General features: G+C 45.8%; 6 protein-coding genes across 8 annotated transcripts; 3 read left to right on the forward strand and 3 right to left on the reverse strand.

Annotated features, from left to right (window-relative positions):
* Positions 1–1,565: 1,565 nt before the first annotated feature.
* On the forward strand, positions 1,566–3,800 carry LOC108048831. Its single transcript, XM_017129744.2, has 3 exons — positions 1,566–1,737; positions 2,778–2,976; positions 3,346–3,800. Exons 1-3 carry the CDS (start codon positions 1,726–1,728, stop codon positions 3,585–3,587), a joined length of 453 nt encoding a protein of 150 aa, XP_016985233.2. The 5' UTR covers positions 1,566–1,725; the 3' UTR covers positions 3,588–3,800.
* On the reverse strand, positions 3,801–6,537 carry LOC108048830. 3 transcript variants are annotated; one of them, XM_017129743.2, is made up of 5 exons: positions 6,452–6,537; positions 6,287–6,390; positions 5,344–6,226; positions 5,130–5,281; positions 3,801–5,066 (listed from the first exon to the last, which is right to left on the reverse strand). In XM_017129743.2, the coding sequence occupies exons 2-5, from the start codon at positions 6,385–6,387 to the stop codon at positions 4,457–4,459; spliced, it is 1,746 nt and encodes a 581-aa protein (XP_016985232.1). In that variant the 5' UTR covers positions 6,388–6,390; positions 6,452–6,537; the 3' UTR covers positions 3,801–4,456. The 3 variants fall into 3 exon arrangements, with proteins under 3 accessions (XP_016985232.1, XP_016985231.1, XP_016985230.1); XM_017129742.2 differs by having other exon boundaries at positions 6,287–6,450; positions 6,505–6,522; XM_017129741.2 differs by having other exon boundaries at positions 6,505–6,521.
* A 275-nt stretch (positions 6,538–6,812) lies between these two features.
* On the reverse strand, positions 6,813–9,657 carry LOC108048817 (unc-112-related protein). The gene has a single exon (XM_017129717.2). It carries the CDS (start codon positions 9,345–9,347, stop codon positions 7,206–7,208), a length of 2,142 nt encoding a protein of 713 aa, XP_016985206.1. The 5' UTR covers positions 9,348–9,657; the 3' UTR covers positions 6,813–7,205.
* Positions 9,658–10,396: 739 nt separating this feature from the next.
* On the forward strand, positions 10,397–11,008 carry LOC108048820 (putative odorant-binding protein A10). Its single transcript, XM_017129719.2, has 2 exons — positions 10,397–10,683; positions 10,738–11,008. The coding sequence occupies exons 1-2, from the start codon at positions 10,425–10,427 to the stop codon at positions 10,932–10,934; spliced, it is 456 nt and encodes a 151-aa protein (XP_016985208.1). The 5' UTR covers positions 10,397–10,424; the 3' UTR covers positions 10,935–11,008.
* A 505-nt stretch (positions 11,009–11,513) lies between these two features.
* On the forward strand, positions 11,514–14,436 carry LOC108048818 (lebercilin). Its single transcript, XM_017129718.1, has 5 exons — positions 11,514–11,762; positions 11,832–12,335; positions 12,906–13,131; positions 13,193–13,966; positions 14,022–14,436. Exons 1-5 carry the CDS (start codon positions 11,689–11,691, stop codon positions 14,289–14,291), a joined length of 1,848 nt encoding a protein of 615 aa, XP_016985207.1. The 5' UTR covers positions 11,514–11,688; the 3' UTR covers positions 14,292–14,436.
* Positions 14,437–14,508: 72 nt separating this feature from the next.
* Positions 14,509–18,292, reverse strand: LOC108048816 (ribosome biogenesis protein BMS1 homolog). The gene is made up of 2 exons (XM_017129716.2): positions 16,438–18,292; positions 14,509–16,374 (listed from the first exon to the last, which is right to left on the reverse strand). Exons 1-2 carry the CDS (start codon positions 18,215–18,217, stop codon positions 14,681–14,683), a joined length of 3,474 nt encoding a protein of 1,157 aa, XP_016985205.1. The 5' UTR covers positions 18,218–18,292; the 3' UTR covers positions 14,509–14,680.
* Positions 18,293–18,832: the final 540 nt, after the last annotated feature.

Below are 18,832 nucleotides of genomic sequence, written 5' to 3' on the forward strand. Positions count from 1 at the left end.
AAGCAAAAGTTATTTTTAAAACGATTAACATTTTTTTTTTAAATTGTGCTTGGGAATAGAACCTGTTATTTTAGCAACCAAAGTCTACTCAAATAATACCGCTATAAGTAAATTTAAATTATATTTATTCAGCAATTTAATCATTAAGCTTTCAAATTTATTCGTTTCAATTGGCCTGGAACCTGAAATTTAATAATTTTATGTTTTCACACAATAGGTCATATAACTCATCCTCTTAAAGAGGTTAGAAAGTATATTAATACATTTATTTGGAAATGAGTGTCAAAATCCTGTTTCTTGAACAACTTTTGATTGTCGGATTATTTACATCCGACCCGTATTTGCAGCTAGAATGCAAACATGTTAACTACTTCCTGCTCCACTTTTTTCTATTGGACTACTACGTCTGATTTCCAATAGCAATTTGTTAATAAGCCAAACCTTTCTTCATTGATTCGTTAAAAAAAACTAGTATTTGATAAACTTTTTACCATTTGCTAGAATAATCTTAAATGACTAGAAAACTGTTCGGTTTCAGTTTAAATTACTGAAGATTTGTTAATTTGAAATCGGCTTTTACCTTTTTCTTTAACTATTGTTGTAAACGGTAGTAAATTAATAAATGTATTACTATTAATATTACTAACTAAACACAACTTCAGAAAACCAATTGTGTTAATTATTAAAGAAATATATATTTGGTTCTTGCCTTAAATAATTTAATTTTGAGTGCATCAGCATGTTTTGATTTTTTATACAAATTAATAATGGCATTTATTCTAACGAAAACCCAATTATCTTGATTTGACTAATTTAAATCCATAACAATGGATCTTTAGGAAAAAAAATATTCTGCTGGCAAATGTCAATCTTTAGACTTTCCATAAAAAATGTTAATTGTTTTATGGATCTACTAAACATATTTATGGATGCCCATAAATAAATGGTTATTAGATGTGGGCGAACCTAGCATACTTATCAAGAAGTGCGTTGCCCTGGTTGGAACCCCCCGGCAACAAGGTCTATGTGAAACTTTCACTGTCACGCTCGACCCTCGCAACAATCTATTACTACCTTATTACATTGCCAAGGTGTTTTGATAAGACTGTAGACTTTGTGTATTTGCCATGTGTATTTGCCATCAAGAGCAGCACAACATGTGGCTGTGGCTGGGCAATGAGTCACAGAGTCCGAAAAAACAATTATGTTGAAATTGGTTAAGTTTTGGAGGCGGCGCCATGGAACTATAAAAGCCAAAGCCGAAGCCAACTCTTAAAGTCTGACGTCCGTTCCGTACTCCATTGATAAAAAAAAACATTTAACTTATATATTTCTGAAGGCCTGACGTGCCTTGCCGGCGCTTACGCAAAACTCCTGCGAACGGACGGATCCCGATCCGATCCGATCCCAAAAATCGAAAATCCCGAGCCGCTCTCTCACCCCCATTCAAATTAAAGAGCGGCAGGGCAGTCGAGAGCCTGGGAAAGCCGAGTCAACCTGAGCCGATCCGAAGCGCCGATCCTCAATTTTTGAAGCGCGTATAAAAGCTAAGCGGTTGAGTGTGAGCTTTCATTGTGCGCTCGCCACTCGTGATTATCAGGTAACGTCGATCGGACGGAATTGCCCGCCAAACAAAAAAACACGTATACGTACTGTTGCAGCCTGACAAGTTGGCAAGTCGCCATTGTGATCTAACAAGAATTGTGATCCTAGAACGGAATTAAAATGAGTTCAAAGGTAAGTTAAATATTGTTAATATTAAATAATAAGTAGAATCAATGAGAAAAGTGGGTAATTTTCAGTCAGTTTTGGAAGTTATTATTATTTAGAATGTTTTAAAAGTTTTTCAAAGGGTTTTTAGAGTATTTTGAAAAATTTGTTAAATAGTATACACATTATAAAAATTATAGGTTCTTATAACAGTTACTCAGAAGGCATATTTCAGAATTTTTGAATAATTATTTTTTTTTAATTATTTAATTTCTTTTAATTTTTAATTATTTTATTTTCATTAACTGATATTTTAAAAATGGTCAAAAAAAAGAATTTGTCCTTTTTCGATATTCAAAAAATTATTTAGTTCCAAAATTTCCAGACTTTATTAAGGTCCTCTAAGAAAACACCACTGTAATTACTTAAATTAGCTAATAAAAAAAGTGGGTGTGTACAATTAACAGGCTGTCAGCTAAAAATATCAATATAAACAAATGCGCTTTTGTTCTCCACTGGCTCAAGCATAATGCCCGAACCGATACCGATTCCGACTCGGATTTATATTGGATCGAGTGCTAAACAGATTGTCACCGCAAAATACGGAAATGCCTACCTGCGAGGCGCATTACATAATTTCCACTCCAGCTCTGTAATGTCGGGGAAGTTTCGGTCATTAAAAGCGGCAATTAAATTTTACCATTTGGCCGCGTCGACTTGTAAATGCGCTCCAGTTTATGTTTCGATCTTGACTCGATATTGACCCAATTAATGGCCGCTTAAGCCGGTGCGTGGGAGTTGGCGACGTCACCCGGACATCCCAGCTGTCGTCAGCCAAAGTGGATTATCCAGATTCGTCCCAAAAGTCCAGAGAACCAATCCGAAGTTTAGGTTCAGGTGCCAAGGCAGAGCAGAGTGCAGCCGGTTAGAGGATCGTTGTAACACTTATGCGATAAATTCTGAGCGTCAGCGATTTATAATTAGGCGCCGGAGGCCGGTTGGGTGTTTAATTTGGAAACTCATTCTCACGATTGCTTAATTTTAATTTATTTTCTCCTCCCTTGCAGTTCAATCTGTGCCGCTGGACGCTGCTGGTCATCGGAGTCTGCTGCCTGCTGGGCACCTCATCGGGCAGCTTCTGCTCCCTGGAGAAAATGAAGTTGTTCGCGATGGAGGCATGCGAGCACCTGTTCCAGCAGGACGAAGGAGCCCGCCGAGAGAGGAGGTCCATCGAGTACCACCATCACCATCTCAACCGTCTGGGATGTAAGTATCTGCTAGATCTTTATAATTTAAAATTTAAAAAAACACTTGTCCATTATCGACAAATAATTAAATTCATTTGTCAACAATATCTGCTACTCAAAATTTCAAAAATTAACAATATAGTCAATAGATTTTTAAGGAAAAGAACACAAAATATAATTAGCAACTAAATAAGGTCAGAGTGTCAGTCAACCCGACAATTGCATTCGGAACTGCATACAGAAAACACGTTTTTAAAGTGTGTAGATTGGAATTAATAAGCGCATTTGCATAAAGCAGTTCCGATGCAACAGTTAACCGACTTCAAGGCGCAGGTTCAAGATCGATTTACTCACTCGCAACGTTTCCCCCTTTTTCCGACCTTTTCAGACGGCAAAACACACAACAAGCACCATCATATAAGACGAAGCAGTTATCCGGAGGGTGGCTATCTGAAGGTGACTCGGGAGCACTTTAACCTCCTCAGCGAACTTGACATCTTTCCGCGCTACAAGCCCAATAAGCTGCACCACGAGAAGAAACAGCGTTTCAAAAGGGATCACTCGGGCGTGAGCTATAATAATATCCCCTACTGCTGCTATACCCAGTGCGACGAGGAATTCTTCTGCTAAACGAGCTCCAGTTTGATGCTCCACGTCGGTGCCATCTGGTCAGCGTTATCTGACTCCGTCCATAGTTAAAGTTAGTTCTTAGATGTACATTCTGCAAGTCGCGCTCACTCTTATAGAGTACCTTAATTGTGCCCTCTGCAAGGGACACGAATTCATATACAGTATTTATACACCTAGATAGTAAGCTAATAAACAATCGAATACGGAAACTGATTCTCTTAATTGAAATTTATATAGTTTTTATAAGTCGTAAAAATAAATATAATTGTTATTCAAATTATCCAGAGGATCTCACAGCACATTCACCTTAGACGACACATTGTCATTGGACCCTTAAATTAAAAAAAACATTCTGAGATGGATTTCATAAATAGTCTTAAAAAGGTATCGAGAGATCGTTACTAGTTTAAATCAATGGTTTCCATTGGCTGACAAAGCTTTTTTCTATAAAAAACTAGGAATCACAATGTAGTTTCTTTTTAAGCTAAATAACATAGAATTTCGAGGGATCAGGAACATATAAATCAATACTAAAACTAAAAATACGAAACTAAAAAAACATTCTGACATGGATTTCATAAATAGTCTTAAAAAGGTCTCGAGAGATCGTTACTAGTTTAAATCAATGGTTTCCATTGGCTGACAAAGCTTTTTTCTATAAAAAACTAGGAATCACAATGTAGTTTCTTTTTAACCTAAATAACAAAGAATTTCGAGGGATCAGGAACATAAAAATCAATACTAAAACTGAAAATACGAAACTAGTGTGACTTTCAAAGCCTCTCCATTGTCTAGAAAACAGAACTGACTAGCGGAAACGGAAAAACATGGCATATAAATTGAACGACAGCTTAATTCAGAGAATCGGCTCATATTGAACTTATATAGTAAACGCCTTTGCAAACGGAGCATTTGTACTTGCGGCAGTTCTCTCCAATCGGCTCCAGCGACCGAAAGTACTTGGACACCACCAACAATATATTCTCGCGGCGGCTCAATAGGAAGTCCTCTCCAAAATTGTCGAAAGTTGTTACGCAGTGCATCAGAATGCGATAGAGAACCGTCTCTGTGGACACAAACGTATTCAATGTGCGATCAATGGAATCCACGTTTTGATCCACAAAACTGCGGGTCATTTGCATAAGCAACTGCACTGCCTGATCGGTAAAATATCTGGCCATGGCCTCCAAAACGTCGGTAAAACTGGCAAGATTTCCGATGTGCTGCACAAACTTTCCTCCGAACTTTTCGGCGAGTATCTCCAGATTGACGAGCATTTGACCGCCACTGCCCAGACTCACAATTTGGGGCAGCAAAGTGGTGGCCACTGCGAGTCCTTGACTCAGGTGTGAGTTTATAGTGTGCAGGCTGAGGAGTGCCTCCTTAAAGGGAATTTCGTTGAGGGTGCGCACAATATCAAATTGGCCGGATTCACTGTGCAGCTTAACGGACTCCTGGGAGATGCGATCGAAGACTTTTCTATTAAGACAGGTAGGATTCAATTAAATAAAGGTTAAAGTCAAAGGTAATGGTTTGCGAAACCTGGATTGATTGCGAAGTGCTCGTCTTAAGCAAGAGCCATTGGTGGCCTTGGAAGCTATGCGCATATTGTTGATGGAGTGTGTAAAAATCACCAGGTGCGAGGCCATCTGCAGCATGTCCAAGCTGTTTAAGGCCTGATCATCGCCAATTTTCTAAAAAAAAAAAGAAAAAGGAAATAAATGTAATTGGACTACCAATAATCGAGCCAACTTACCAAATACAAATCGTAAACCCCATTAACCACACCTGTCCCGGAAATGACCACTGATGCTCCATTTATGCCCTTCACGGCCAACTGGGCAGCAGGATTTACTCTGTAGCCAGCACCTGCAGCTGTGGCCAGAGCTTTTGTGGCTCCGGTAGCGCCCAGACCAACCACGCCACCCGCCACTCCCAACCAGGAGCTGCGTGCTTCACCATCCGTAATGGAGGTGGACTGACCATGCCTTCGCCTATCGATGAGATGGGAGGCCGAGCGTAGGGTACTGTAGACACCGGTAGCCACGCCCACAGCTGTGGCGGCAATAACCAGGGGAGCGGCTAGGGGCACTGCCAGAGCAGCTGCAACCGGAACACTGGCCACCAGGCCACCCACAGTGGCCACTTTGTCACCGGCATTGAGTAATCGGTACCGGCCACGCGCTGCTGGCGTTGGATGAACCATCAACTGGACGCCGGGCTCATCGCCATCGGAGTGGAAGGTGTAGATGCCCTGGCTAGGGGCAATCATAAGGCCCTTGGGCAAGGTATTCCGGAAAACGTATTGCTCCCAATTGGAATACACACGGGCATTTTCGTCCAAAAAGATCATGCAACAAGCGGCGCTATTCTCACCCTTCATACAGCGACGTGTCCGAAAAACAGGATGGCAGCTGTATTTGGTGGACTGCAACGCCAATTCCGGATCCGCTTCCTGAGTGACCAGCACGTAGATTATGGCGGACAGTAATGTGCCATTGGTGTAGCGCCGCTGCTGCCAAATATTTCGGAAAAGTTGATCCCGCTTTCTTTGCACCGCTTTGATATTCCCGGCATCATCGCCGCGAATGATGTTCTCTATCTTTTGCTTGAGCACATCCCCCTGATCAGGGGCTAATCTGGAGTTGGTTGGTTAAACATAAGTTAAACTATATGGCCTAGTCAATTGCATAACATACGAATCCCAAATAATTTCCGAACGCAGCCCGCTGCTGAAGCCGAAATCTCTTTGCACTTCGTAGGCCGTGCGGGAAATTGGTGTTTCCTCTGCCTTTTCCATGTCCTAGGGTGACCAAATTCAGGATAAGCCAACGATAATCATATGAAATTCAAGTGGAATACACTTAATTTGATTTGGAAGCTGTAGTTTGATGGTAAATCAATGTTAAAATGTTACTTTCGTTTCCATGACAATTCAACAAAGCTGGCGCCAAATCAGAGATGTGCACTGAGCGATCGTCAAAGTATCGAGGGTTCATATCGATATTTAAAAACTTTACGATAAGAAAGTGCTGATCGGCGCGAAATTTGAACTTGTAACTTAAAAGAACAAAAGTCTATGTTCCTAGTTTTATGGCCATACCTATTTTGATCGCTTACACATTATTTTTGTAATGCATAAAAACTTTGTGACTTACTCTTGTTGATGTGCTTTTAACTCTAAAAGATTTCATTGTTTTTTGACAATTTAAAACATATTACCACTTTTACAACATTGAATGTAAATTTTAATTTGGGGTTGTTCCCATAATCCATTTATCCCGTTCAAAGACTCATTAAACAACTAACTAAAATATGGTAGGATTTTATTTATTTATTATATACTTAAAAGTTAGTCATAGTAAAACATTGCTAAGGCCACAGGTAAGTCTGTTAAAGAGTTGGGTAGGCAAAAAGGCCATTGGCAAGCGATTTTCGTGGTTAAAAATCATCAACAAGATTAGTTAACAACGAATTAAACGGTAGAATGAACGTAAAAACACGTTTTGCATTGAAGTTGTGAGTCTATCAGTTGGTTAACAATAAAAACATTTGTTTTGCTTTACAAAATTCAAACAATTAAAACTGGCTGCCATTAAATTCGACTAATATTGAATCCTAGGACCAGCCTCCTGTGAGCTTGTGAAAGAGCTCCTCGTTGAGCGTCTGATTGTTGTCCTTGGACCGCATCGACATGAAGATGTAGCCGCCGATAAACTCGTGCACTACCTTGCAGTCGGCAGAATGGCAGGAGAAGACCACGTTCTCGTCCTCAAACTGGACCATCATGCACTTAATGTTCCAGTTTACATTCCACGCCTTCATGGTATTGTAACGCCAGGTCTTGATGTGATCCCCTGAACTCAGATCCATGCGCATAATGCGGTTGTGTGCCACGCCCAGCAGCTCCTCCTTCCGATGACCATCGAACTTGATGATGAACAGCGTGACTCCGAAGTCGGGCAGAGATCGCCAGGCCTGGATGTATTTCAGTTTGGAGTCAAGGGGATTAAGTTCTCGCACATTGGCGTGGGCCTCCAGTATTCGCTGCACTGCCTTGTTGGATAGTCTACGAAGGATCTTGGGCGACAGGTAATCTACTGCTTCTACGGATCGCGGATCGATGTTCACGTGCACTCCATGCACAGGTCGCTGCATCTGCAGCAGCGAAAGTATGCCATCCACCTCACTCTCGTACGAGCTGTCCGCCAGGGATCTTCCCTTGGCCGCCAATCGGCAGGCGGCCATCCACTTGGCGTACTGCTGCTCGTTTTCGCAGCGCACCCAAACCTCGCTGTTGGGTCCGTGTCCACTATTCGGAGACACCTCCAGTCGGATGGCGTACTTGCCTTGCGAGAGGTTTACATCCGGGGTGACCTCGCAGCCCTTCAGATTGATGCTAATGGAAGGAGCTGCGCGGCGCGACTCTTCGGCGCTCTTGAACAAATGCAAATGCAGATCGCGGTAGGTGAAATAGTACCGCTTGTAGCCGCGCAGCGTGAATCTCTGTGGCTTTAGATACCGCAGATAGTCGGATAGCTCGGGGATGCGTGTGATGTTTCTTGAATCTCCGCCACCATTCGGACCCTCCAGTGTGATCTGCAGCTCGTTGAGGGCCGAATCGATTTCATCGTCGTTATCGTTCTCCTGACTGGAAGTCTCAATGCCCGAGTCCACAGCTTGGGGCGTGGCGTCCACGTGATGATTCACCTGGAACTGTAGGGCGGCGAACATCAGGCTCTCCTCCTCGGTGCAGTCCAGTTCCTCGTTGAGAACACTCCACTTGGCCTGCTCGTACAGCTGATTGATGCGCACCTGGTCGCATCTGGGATTCAGGTCAAAGAAGGTAAAGTACTTGAATTTCAGACACAGCGTGTCATACTCCCGGATGCCCTGCTCCATGATGGACAGTGATGAGTCCAGCCAACCCACATTTAGACGGGCCTTCTCCACCAGCGACTTGGGGCGCAGCTGAAGGGCACGGACTTCCGAGCAGGGAGTGGGCGGCGAGCTGGCCAGGTTCTCCTGGAAGTCGCCAAGGCTTGAAGAGGATGAATCATAGGTGGCATAGCCCAGCTGGCTCTGCTTCCAGGTGCCCGGGGATGGTGAGTTCGGGGCCATGGGCGAGCGTGCTCTGTGATTGTGGGGCGACAGAGGAGCACAGAAGAAGGATCCCGGGGCGGAGGGCTTGTCTAGGCTGCCAGTGCTGCCGCCATCTCCGTGAAACGAAGTGCTGATGGGCACAAACGAGTTGGTGTCTGCAGCAGGCTGCAGGTAGGAGGTACCATCCGCTTCGGCGATGGCCACTCGCTTCTGGTGCGGCACCTGGGCGAAGTTGCGCTTCAGGTGCTCCGCCTCGAGCGGTTTGCACAGGGAAAGCTCTTCCGGGTAACGGATGTCCAGCTGCTTGCAGAGATTGACCACCGCAGAGAAGGTCTTTACGGAGTAATCCACCCGACAATCCAGATACCTCAGATCCGGCAGCTGCAACCGCAGTATTTTGTGCATCGGCGTGAAGTGCAGCAGGCTGTCCGCCTGGACACCGCACTGGTCCAGGGTCAATCTGGTTCTGCTGAGCCACACATTCCTGGCCGGCCACCACAGGGCGTGATCGGACCAGTCCTTGGGATTCTCCGGATCCACCAACTGCAGCATGATGCCCCCAATATGCTGATCACCGCGCACGCGCATAGTCTTCTCCAGGGCCAGATCCGTGATGAAGATCCGCAGATTCCATGAGTTCTCGCCGACGTGTATCATGGTGTTCTATGGTGATGTCACCTGTGCTACTTTCTGGGGCGTTTCTAGGTCGTCCTTGGCTGGGCGCCCACTGTAAAATCGAGAGTTTTCCACCGATCGCCGCACAGATGGTCGCCTATTTTGCATTTCCCGCACTGTGATGCAATCCACGGGTCGCAATTCTGTTGCGGTCGAGTTGCCTAGGATGCAATGTTTCCGGATTCGGGCGATTGCATCGATTCGTTTCACTTGCGTAAATAGAGCAATTAAAGAAAATTTAGACCATTGAAAAAGAAAGCGCCGGAGCGAACTCGTTGGGCAGTGTGACCAGATCGACCTCAGAAAAAAACTCTAGCTTGTGGTCTTGGGATGCAGTTATCGCCAATCGATTTCTTGTGATGATCTTATAAATACAGTAATCGACAAAACTGATCTTTTGCGCGTTCATAATTTTAAATTCAAGGCTAGCGTATTTTTTTAAATTAGAGCTTAAATCAAGAAATGCCAACGTAATATTTATCAGAGACTTCTGCGGCAGAATAACGCTAGGAGCCAGCTACCCATTTATATATATATTTTGCAATTAAAGTTAACATTGCCATCATCATCACAAAAACTTAAAATTTCGAGTAAATTATTATAATTACTTTTAATTCAAATGGCTCTGAAATGATGATGTTATTGATCAGATATGTAATAGAATAGCTCAGGTTACTCGTGGGTCTTAAAGATCGAGCTTAAAACAGTTGTAGTAGTAGATCTTAAAAATAAAAACTTTTTAAGATGTGATCAAATGGCTCATAAAAACAAAGGGAACTATGACTTTGTCCATACTCTAGTATGTGAACAAATTTTGGGTCATATTGACGAGGTTGTTAGTTAGAAATGCTAGAACGCATAAAATAAAATTAAGTTAGAAAATAATCCGCTACCGCTGTTCCCCGATGGGCTCAAGGTAATCAAATTGAATTCATTTAATTTGGGTTCAATTGGTAAGTGGGCAAATTGGACGGAGACACGCAGGGTAATCCAGATAGGTAGCCTCTATATAAACCCTGGTGGTCGATACGGATAGCACTGCATACGATCGACACGAAAATGGGACGTTCCAGTTTTCGCCTGGCCCTGTGGAACACCTCGCTGGTGGTTGCACTGATCTGCACCGCCTGTTACCAAGTGGAAGGACTGCCCCATCCGCCGGCCACCTCATCGGCACCCATGGTGGAAAGGGCCTACGACGACAAGTTCGATAATGTGGATCTGGACGAGATCCTCAACCAAGAGCGACTGCTGATCAACTACATCAAGTGCCTGGAGGGTACGGGTCCTTGCACTCCCGATGCAAAGATGCTGAAGGGTAAGTAAAAGTCGCAGGCCGCTAAAACTTCGTAATACCCACTAACCCTTGTAGAAATCCTACCCGACGCAATCCAAACCGATTGCACCAAATGCACGGAGAAGCAGAGGTATGGAGCTGAAAAGGTGACCCGTCATCTCATTGACAACCGACCCACTGACTGGGAGCGCCTGGAGAAGATCTATGATCCTGAGGGACTCTACCGCATCAAATACCAGGAGATAAAGGCCAAACTCAATGAGGAGCGTTGATTAACCCCTGATGTGGGTTTTTAATTTAGTGCTTATATTGCTTAATTAACCGAATAAACCGCAAAGAAGCTTCATCCTTCCATCTTTTTTAAACATTCGGCAAATTTCGAACAAATTTGAGTGCCTATAACTACTGAATCGTTATTATCCAAGGTTAATGATGACTAATATAATTAAAAAAAGTCGAGCTTTAAAAACAATATTTTTTTTTAGTTTATTGGTTTTTTATCTTGGTATAATGTAATATCTGAAAAACAACACACAACATAAAACATACATACTCTTATATAAAAAGAAAGAAAAAGAAAAATATATCCTTTAAAGGATAACAGTTTATTGATATTGGAATCCCTAAAAAGGATTCGTAAAAAGTATCAATTACCTTAAAAACAGATATTTTTAAAAGGTAACTTGGAAATTTCTAACTAATTTTAATTTATCCACCTAAATTGTCGATTCCCCCATCGATAGACTGGCAATCGGTGGCGCCATGGCGACCAGTTCCTGGGACCCCCGAATCCAGAATTAACCCCAACAACCAAGAACACAGCAGTCGGTGAGCAAACAATAAACAAACATCAAACATCAGGCGTAACCACAGCAGCAGGCACTTGGTTTTCAGTTATATATTTCGACATCGCCTCGCACCGGCTTCTCTATCTTTCCATACACTAAACATCCGAATTGGCCTTTGAATTAGCAGCTTCAACAGGCCATCTCAGTGAAATCCTCCGGAGCAGCGGCAGGATCTTAGATGGTATCACCGCGCAAGCCGGCATCGTCCTACGGCTTAAGACCACCCCGCTTGGAAGCGAACAATCTGATGGCGTGGGTAGAGACCAACTTTCTGAGAGACTCCCCCCTATTAAAACCCCCCATTTATTCTTCCCTTTTCAGAGCGTCGGCAAAGAGCTGTGAGAGCCTATTCTCGGCCAGCTCCCGGGAATCGGCCAGTTTGATCTACCAGAGGAGCAAGCCGCCTTCGCAACACCGCGGCGGAATGAAGGGATCCGGGAATAGCAATAGCCAGCCGGCAATGGTTTCCCAGAACCACAGTGAGATCCATCAGCGGGTCATGTCCGCGAGGAATCTGCGCGCCAAGACCTTCCAGAATCAACTGGCCGATGCCCAGGCGGAGATCGCCAACCTGGCGCATGAGAACCGCATGCTGCGCACCCTCCACAAACGTCAGAACTCGGCGCTGAATAAGTACGAGTCGAACACGGCGGAGTTGCCGCAGTTGCTCCACTCCCACGCCGAAGAGCTACGCGTGTGGCAGACCAAGTACCGGAATCTGCAATCCATCAACAAGGATCTGGAGCTCAAGCTGAAGCAGAAGGAAGCCATCATCCTATCGCTGAGCGATCAGAACAAGCACTACAGCCAGCTCAACAAGGATAAGTATGTGATCAGATTAAACAATAGATGTACAGAAGATAATAATTTCTCTAGACTGAAATTTCTGAAATCTTTAAATTGATCTTGGCTTCTTTAGAATTCAATATATATTTTACATGATCTAACTTAGTGGGAGATATAAAAAAACTTTTGATTTTAGCTCGTTTTATTCAGGTCAACTTTAAAACAACTTGCTTATTTTAGTTTGATTTTAAAATAAACAGTTTAGGCTCTAATCTACAATGTTATATCAAAGTTTAATGTAAAAATTGTATTTTTCTAAAGTTCTTAAATTTTGGGTAGTGAGGACAATTTGGATGAATAACATTCATTAATGATATTTTCCTTTTAGTTCCATCATTGTCAATTTGAAGTATCTCATTTAAATCACGAAAATCTTCTAAACAAATTACATGACAATTTAATAGTACATGATAATTTAATAGTACGAAAACTATTACTCAAATCTATTTCATTGTATATTAAATATTTATCCCTTATGGAGAAAAGATTGAAATTCATTTCCTCAATATCTATTTTATTAACTAATCAAAATTCACATCTTTCTTTAAGGAACCTCGATGAGCGCCAGAAGCTTCAGGAGAAGCTAAAGTCTCTGGAGCAGCGTTTGGAGGACAAGGATAACGACATGAAGCTGATGGCCCGCAAGGTGCAGCTGGAGTCCAAGAACTTCCGCCAGCAGCTGCTAAACGAGCAGAAGAAGGGGAAGGAGGTGTTGCTGAAGCTGGAGAAGGCCAAGCTCGAGATCAGTGGCTATCGGAAGCTGGAGGAGTACACTGTGCGTATAGCTGGGGGATGTATGAAACAATATTTAAGTTAAATCGTGGTAAATCCTTTAGCTCGGCACCGACAAGGTGAATCCCTTGTCGTCGGGGCGACGCGCCAAGCTGAGCGGCGTCTCCGAGGAGCCGGACAAGATCGACAAGCTGGAGAAGTCGCTGGAGATGCTGGACAAGGCCATTGAGAAGAACAACCAGAGCGAGTTCAACGCCTTGACAGATGTGCTGGAGTCGGATTCGTTCTATGACTTTGAGAAGGACAGTGCGGAGGACAAGAGTGGGCCGAATACTCCGCCTAATCACGTGGAGCGACAGGTGGGAAGTCGTGGCGGCAAGCTCATCCTGCCGCCGGCCACCAACCAATCCAAGATGGGACAGAACCCAAGTCGTTCCACTCTCAGCCAAATGCTCTCGGCCCAGGGAAAGATACCAGTGTCCTCGGGAAAAGCCGGTAGATCCAGAATTAGCAGTGGAGCTGCCAAGACGGACAGTGTCCAGGCCAGCAAGCGTCGTGATCCGGAGACCCTGTCCAAAATGGCATCCGTCGAGGTTAAGTCGAAACAGCATTCGCTGAAGTCCCTGGAGTACGAGTACGAGGAGGACTATGAACCGGCTGGCGATGATGACGAGGAGGATGCCTACGGCCTGATGAACAAGATGTGCGAGGAGAGCGAAGAGCCGGAGGAAAACAGCGAGGAGAATGCCAACGAAGCCAGTCTGGTGAAATACGCCGCCTACCTGGACGCCAAGAGCAGCGAGGGTGATATTTTAGAGGAGTCGCTGGAGGAGGACGAGGGAACGGATGGTCAGCACACGCAGCGCAGCGACGAGGAGGTGGCACATACCTTTATAATTCCATTCAAGTGATAATCCTTAACCCTTTTCCCAGTCCCAGGACAACAGTATTCGTGCTCCACGCCTTAAGGAGAACATGTCCAGCTTGCGAAAGCAGATCTCGGATGACTACAAGGAGCGCGAGAGCTTCCTGAAGACGTTCTGCCGCCAGGCGAGCAATAGTAACATGCGCGACGATCCAGCACCCAAGAAGCGGAACAGCATCGCCGGCGGAGCGGCGGCCAGTAGCCACATGACCGGCAGCCGCAAGCACGCCCTCTTGGCCGCTTTGAAGACGATCGATGACAACAAGAGCCAGGACTAGAGTATACCACGTTAGTTCCGCCCATGTCCAGTTCAAGTTAGTCCCTAAGCGGTGTTGAGTTATATATATATTTTTCAAGCTGAGACCGGTGCTTCCCGGCCTGCTGGACCAGCTGCATCAGTCGCTGGCCAAACGCTATCGGATCCAGCGAATGCTGCAGTTGCTCCAGCGCCGGCAGTCCGGTCGTTGAGTAAATTGTAATAGAAATTTAACAGTGTTGGGTATTTAATTAGAAGGACCATCCTTTAGACGGATCTGCAAAGGGTCTGTCCTTTTTTTATTAAAAACATTTTATTTTGTTTTACCTATATTTTATACAGCAAAATTGTCCAACATCTACTTTCCATACATACGATTTTTCAGTAGTCTCACCCTTTTAAAAATCCCAATCAGGCAGACTTCTTTCCCCTCATCTTGCTAATGGCCCGCGATACCTTCTTGCGCAACTCCTTTTGGCGCCGCTCCTTCGAGGCCATCTTCTCGCGCTTCTTTTCGCGGTAGTTTTTCATCCGCTTCTTCATCTCCACCCGTTCACGATGCCGCTTGTCCTTGTAGTTAGTCTCTATCATCTTCATCATCTTGGCCACCTTCTGTTCGTACGGTGAGTTGACCACAGCCACACGTTCCAACGCCGCCTTGGGATCCTCCGGTCCCAGCTTGGGTTTGTCCTTGTACGGCAGCGCCCTTTGGAGTGCCTTGGGTATAGCGAGAGGTCGGAAGATCTTCTCCTTGCGCACGATCGCCGTGTACATGCTGTCCGGCTGGGCGGCATTCTGCACTGCACGCTCCCGCTTGAGCTGGCCCAGCGTCTTCATGCCCTGCCACTGGCTCTTCTGCTCCAGCGGCAGAAGGAGTGAGGTCACAGGAGCATAGAACCGGGGCACCTCCACTCGGAACCAGGTGCGACAGAAGACTATGTCGCTCAGCAAGATCTTGTCCTCAAATGTGGCGCGATAAGAACCCTCGGGCGTGTGGTGAGCCTTCTTGATCTGTCCTCGTATTCCAGAGACCGTTTTAATCTTGGCGCCTTCGAACTTGGCCACTTCCAGCGATGAGTTGAACATGTCCTTCACAAAGGCTGTCTTCTTGTAGATCTTGAACGGATGTCCCACCAGCTTGAGCTTCTTCATGATTTGCGAGGATTTGTCGAGTTCGGTGACGCAGCCAGTGGCAGCTATCCGGAAGCCCAGCCGACGCATCTCCTCCTGGTCCTGACGCACAGTCTGCAAGGCTAGGAAACCCGTATTTTGAGGGGTGATTGGACCCCAGAAGGTCATGCTGCAGGTGACGTGGTTGGGTGTGTACTTAAGGTAGCGCTGTCGGAAGTTGTCCTCCACCTTGGCAAAGATGGCCACCGTTTGGAAGCGGCGCCAGCCCATCGATATGATCAAAGGATCTCCAGTTTTGAGGATCTTCTTGTACCAGCGGTGTTTCTTCACCTTGCAGTTGACATAGCCTACATTCTCCTCGGTCATGTTTAGGGCACCAACCAGCACGGGATAGCTGGCATCGAAGTTCTCCACAAACTCGGCGGGGAGCTGCTTGAATCCCAAGCGGACATATAGACCCGGTCGATAGCCCTCGATTTGAATACGGAACTCATTGTCCAGGTGGGCGAACTCGCTTTTGTTCAGCTCGCTCTGCCGCTGAGCCTCCGCTTTGAGGTCCTCGTAGAATGAGTGATCCCCGGTGATGCGACCTGTTTCCTCCTCGCCCTTTCCCTCGCCACTGTTGTCGTACTCCGCATCGAACTTGGCTTTTAACTTCAGTTTTTTCGACATAAGCTCTGCTTTGGTAAGGTTTTCCTCCTCTACGCGGGTCATTTTGCGCTTGGCTGCTGCGGATTCCTCAGGTTTTGCACTTTCGTCATCCGAATCTTCACCATCGTCTGTCTTGGGTTTGCCGCTATGTTGCTCGCCCGTCTCCAGATCCTCAAAGTCCCCGTACACCTCGCTTTCGGCGTCACTCATGTCGTCCATCTTAAGCAGATTTTCTGCATCCTCGCTGGCCTTCCACTTCCCGGTAACGAAGCAGTTCTTGATCAGCTCCTTGTTTTCCTCCGCCAGCCAATCGCGTGTGGCATCTGGAACAAGTAAGACGTGAACATATATTGTTGTGTTAAAAGTAGAATCAAGAGGCTACATACCACCCTGATACTCAAACAAACATCGCTCGTCCTTATCCCTGATGTCCTTGTCTGATTGCTGTTGGGTCTGCTTCTTTGCGGCCACTCGGAAGAGGCCACCCAGCTCCTCTTCGGAGTCTTCGTTGCCTTCTGCGTCCGCCTCCTGCCGGAGTTCGCTCTGATTGAAAACACCGTAAACGAGGCGCATCAGGTTCTTGGACTCCGAATGGCGTTGGAGAAAGGCATCACGCGCCTTCTGGGCCAGGTTTGTTTTCCAGCTCATATTGCTGGCCAGGACGCGGGCCTCCTCATCGTCCGAATCGGACTCGTTGGCCGTTTTCACATTCCCTAGGCTTTGATACTCCTCGTCGCCCGAGGAGGCTGCATCGGAGTCCTCAGGATTCTCCTCCTCGCTGTTCTCGCCACGCCAATCCTCCGCATCGAACTCGTCCTGCTCGTCCTCACTGCCAGCAGCATCCAAACCAGAATCCGCCCCCTCTTCATCTTCATCTTCGCTACTTTCCTCCTCTTCCTCGTCGTCCTGATCATTGCGGAAATCCTTCGACTTGATAGGCTTGCCATCTGAGAAGAGACGGAACTCCTGCTGCTCCATCTGCTCATCGATGGTGGCCTTCTTGTCAATGAGCTTGCTGACCAGTTCTGCCTGCTCGGCTGCTTCTGCGGTCTGCTCCTGCTCCTTGTGCGAGTGCGAACCTTGCAGCTCAATGTACACTGCATCCTTATCGTAGACAATGCCACCCACACCGGACATGGGGGCGTACAGCAAACGCTCCTTCTCCAGCAGACTGCGCTTCTTTTCGGTGCCTGGGAGAGGACACGGATCGGGTATGGCGCTCAGCTCATCAATGCGGGCATCACCCAGTCCAGCAATGTGCACCATGTGCTCCTGCTTGAGAGGTACTCCTCGGACATACCCATAGAGTACCACCTCACGATCGCACTTCGGATCTCGGCGCACGCGATCCGTGTTCGTGACATCCTCCAGGCGATCTACCAGCAGATAACTATGTGCCCCTCGCCACTGCAGCGGACGGAACTTCATGACGGATATGAAGCGTCCGAGGTTCTTGACTTCATTCCGAAGGTACTCGCCATGGAGCAGGCCGGAAAGGTAGAAGAGCTTAGCGCCATCGTACACCTCCGTCCAGAAGCGGTGCTTCAGCTCCTTCTTGCGCTTCCTTAGTTGCTTGGGGTTCTTGATCATGTCCAGGTGGGTTAGCACACCCATGATCTTGGGCATGCCGTGCACCTGGCAAATGTTCAGGAACTCAAAGATCTCCATCTCGAAGCCATAGCTCGCGTCGCAAAGGAGTAAAACCAGATCGGCACACTTGGCCACATCGATCATAGAGTTCACATCATTGTTGCACTCCACCAGGGTGATTCGGCGCTTCTTGGAGGTCACAATGGTGATGGGACCTTTGATCTCGGTGACATTGGTGCGGGTGAAGCTCTTGATTAGATCCTTGATCAGCGTAGTCTTGCCCACCTTGGGAGGACCGACCACGGCAATTAGTACGGGAGGTGGTACGTCCGGAGTTTGGTCTACAACCGGGATATGCTGCTTCTTGGCCGTGATATCTTCCTTGCGCCGGAAGTTCCTCTCTGCCCGCTGCGCCGAGTTGATGGCGAATGCTTTGGGATTCCTCTGCCTGGCGGTCAACTCGGGTTCCTTTTGGTTCGTGTCCTTCTTGGCCTTCAGCTTCTTCTTGTCCGCCTTCACGCCGGACTGACGGGCGCGGTGCTGCTTGCGCTTGTCCTGGCCGGCATCGTCGGCCATTGTTAAAGCGATTGAATTGCTCAAATGATCAAATTATTGTTTTTTACGCGCTGCACGTGGAGGATGGTGTGACCGCATTGCACCGTTAAAATATTCCAAAGCAATTTGCAAAATATACTAACTTATCCAATCCTAGTACTCAGATCGAAAAACGAGTTCGCTAGCAGTGAAAGAAATGTATATACCCTTGCAGTTATTACAAATAGACTACATTTCGATTTCTATGGCTACATTACTAAAAACAAGAAAGGAAAGCTAACTTCGGGCGGAGCAGAATATTTTGTAAATTATATTGGTTGGCCAAAATAAAATCCATACAAAATCCCAACTTCTTACCTTTAAAAACACCGAAGTTACGTATTTTCCATTTTTCAGGCAATCTGTGAGTTTTATTATTAAAAAAGTTATATAACTATGCACAAAATTTGAATTTAAATTTTTAGTGCACGCGCAAGTTCGAGTGGTCACACTGGCAGCCCCTCTACCGACAAATGGTCTCACTTAAAACTTCCAAAATAATTTTCAAACAAACGCCTAAAGTAAAGCATTTGACTCTAAAAGTCGATTCTTGTTCGGAAACTTATCTTGTTGGGATTTCCAGTAGATCATTTTAGA

This window comes from Drosophila rhopaloa, unplaced genomic scaffold (assembly GCF_018152115.1).
Source record: "Drosophila rhopaloa isolate 14029-0021.01 unplaced genomic scaffold, ASM1815211v1 contig_185, whole genome shotgun sequence".
Taxonomy (NCBI): Eukaryota; Metazoa; Arthropoda; class Insecta; order Diptera; family Drosophilidae; genus Drosophila; species Drosophila rhopaloa.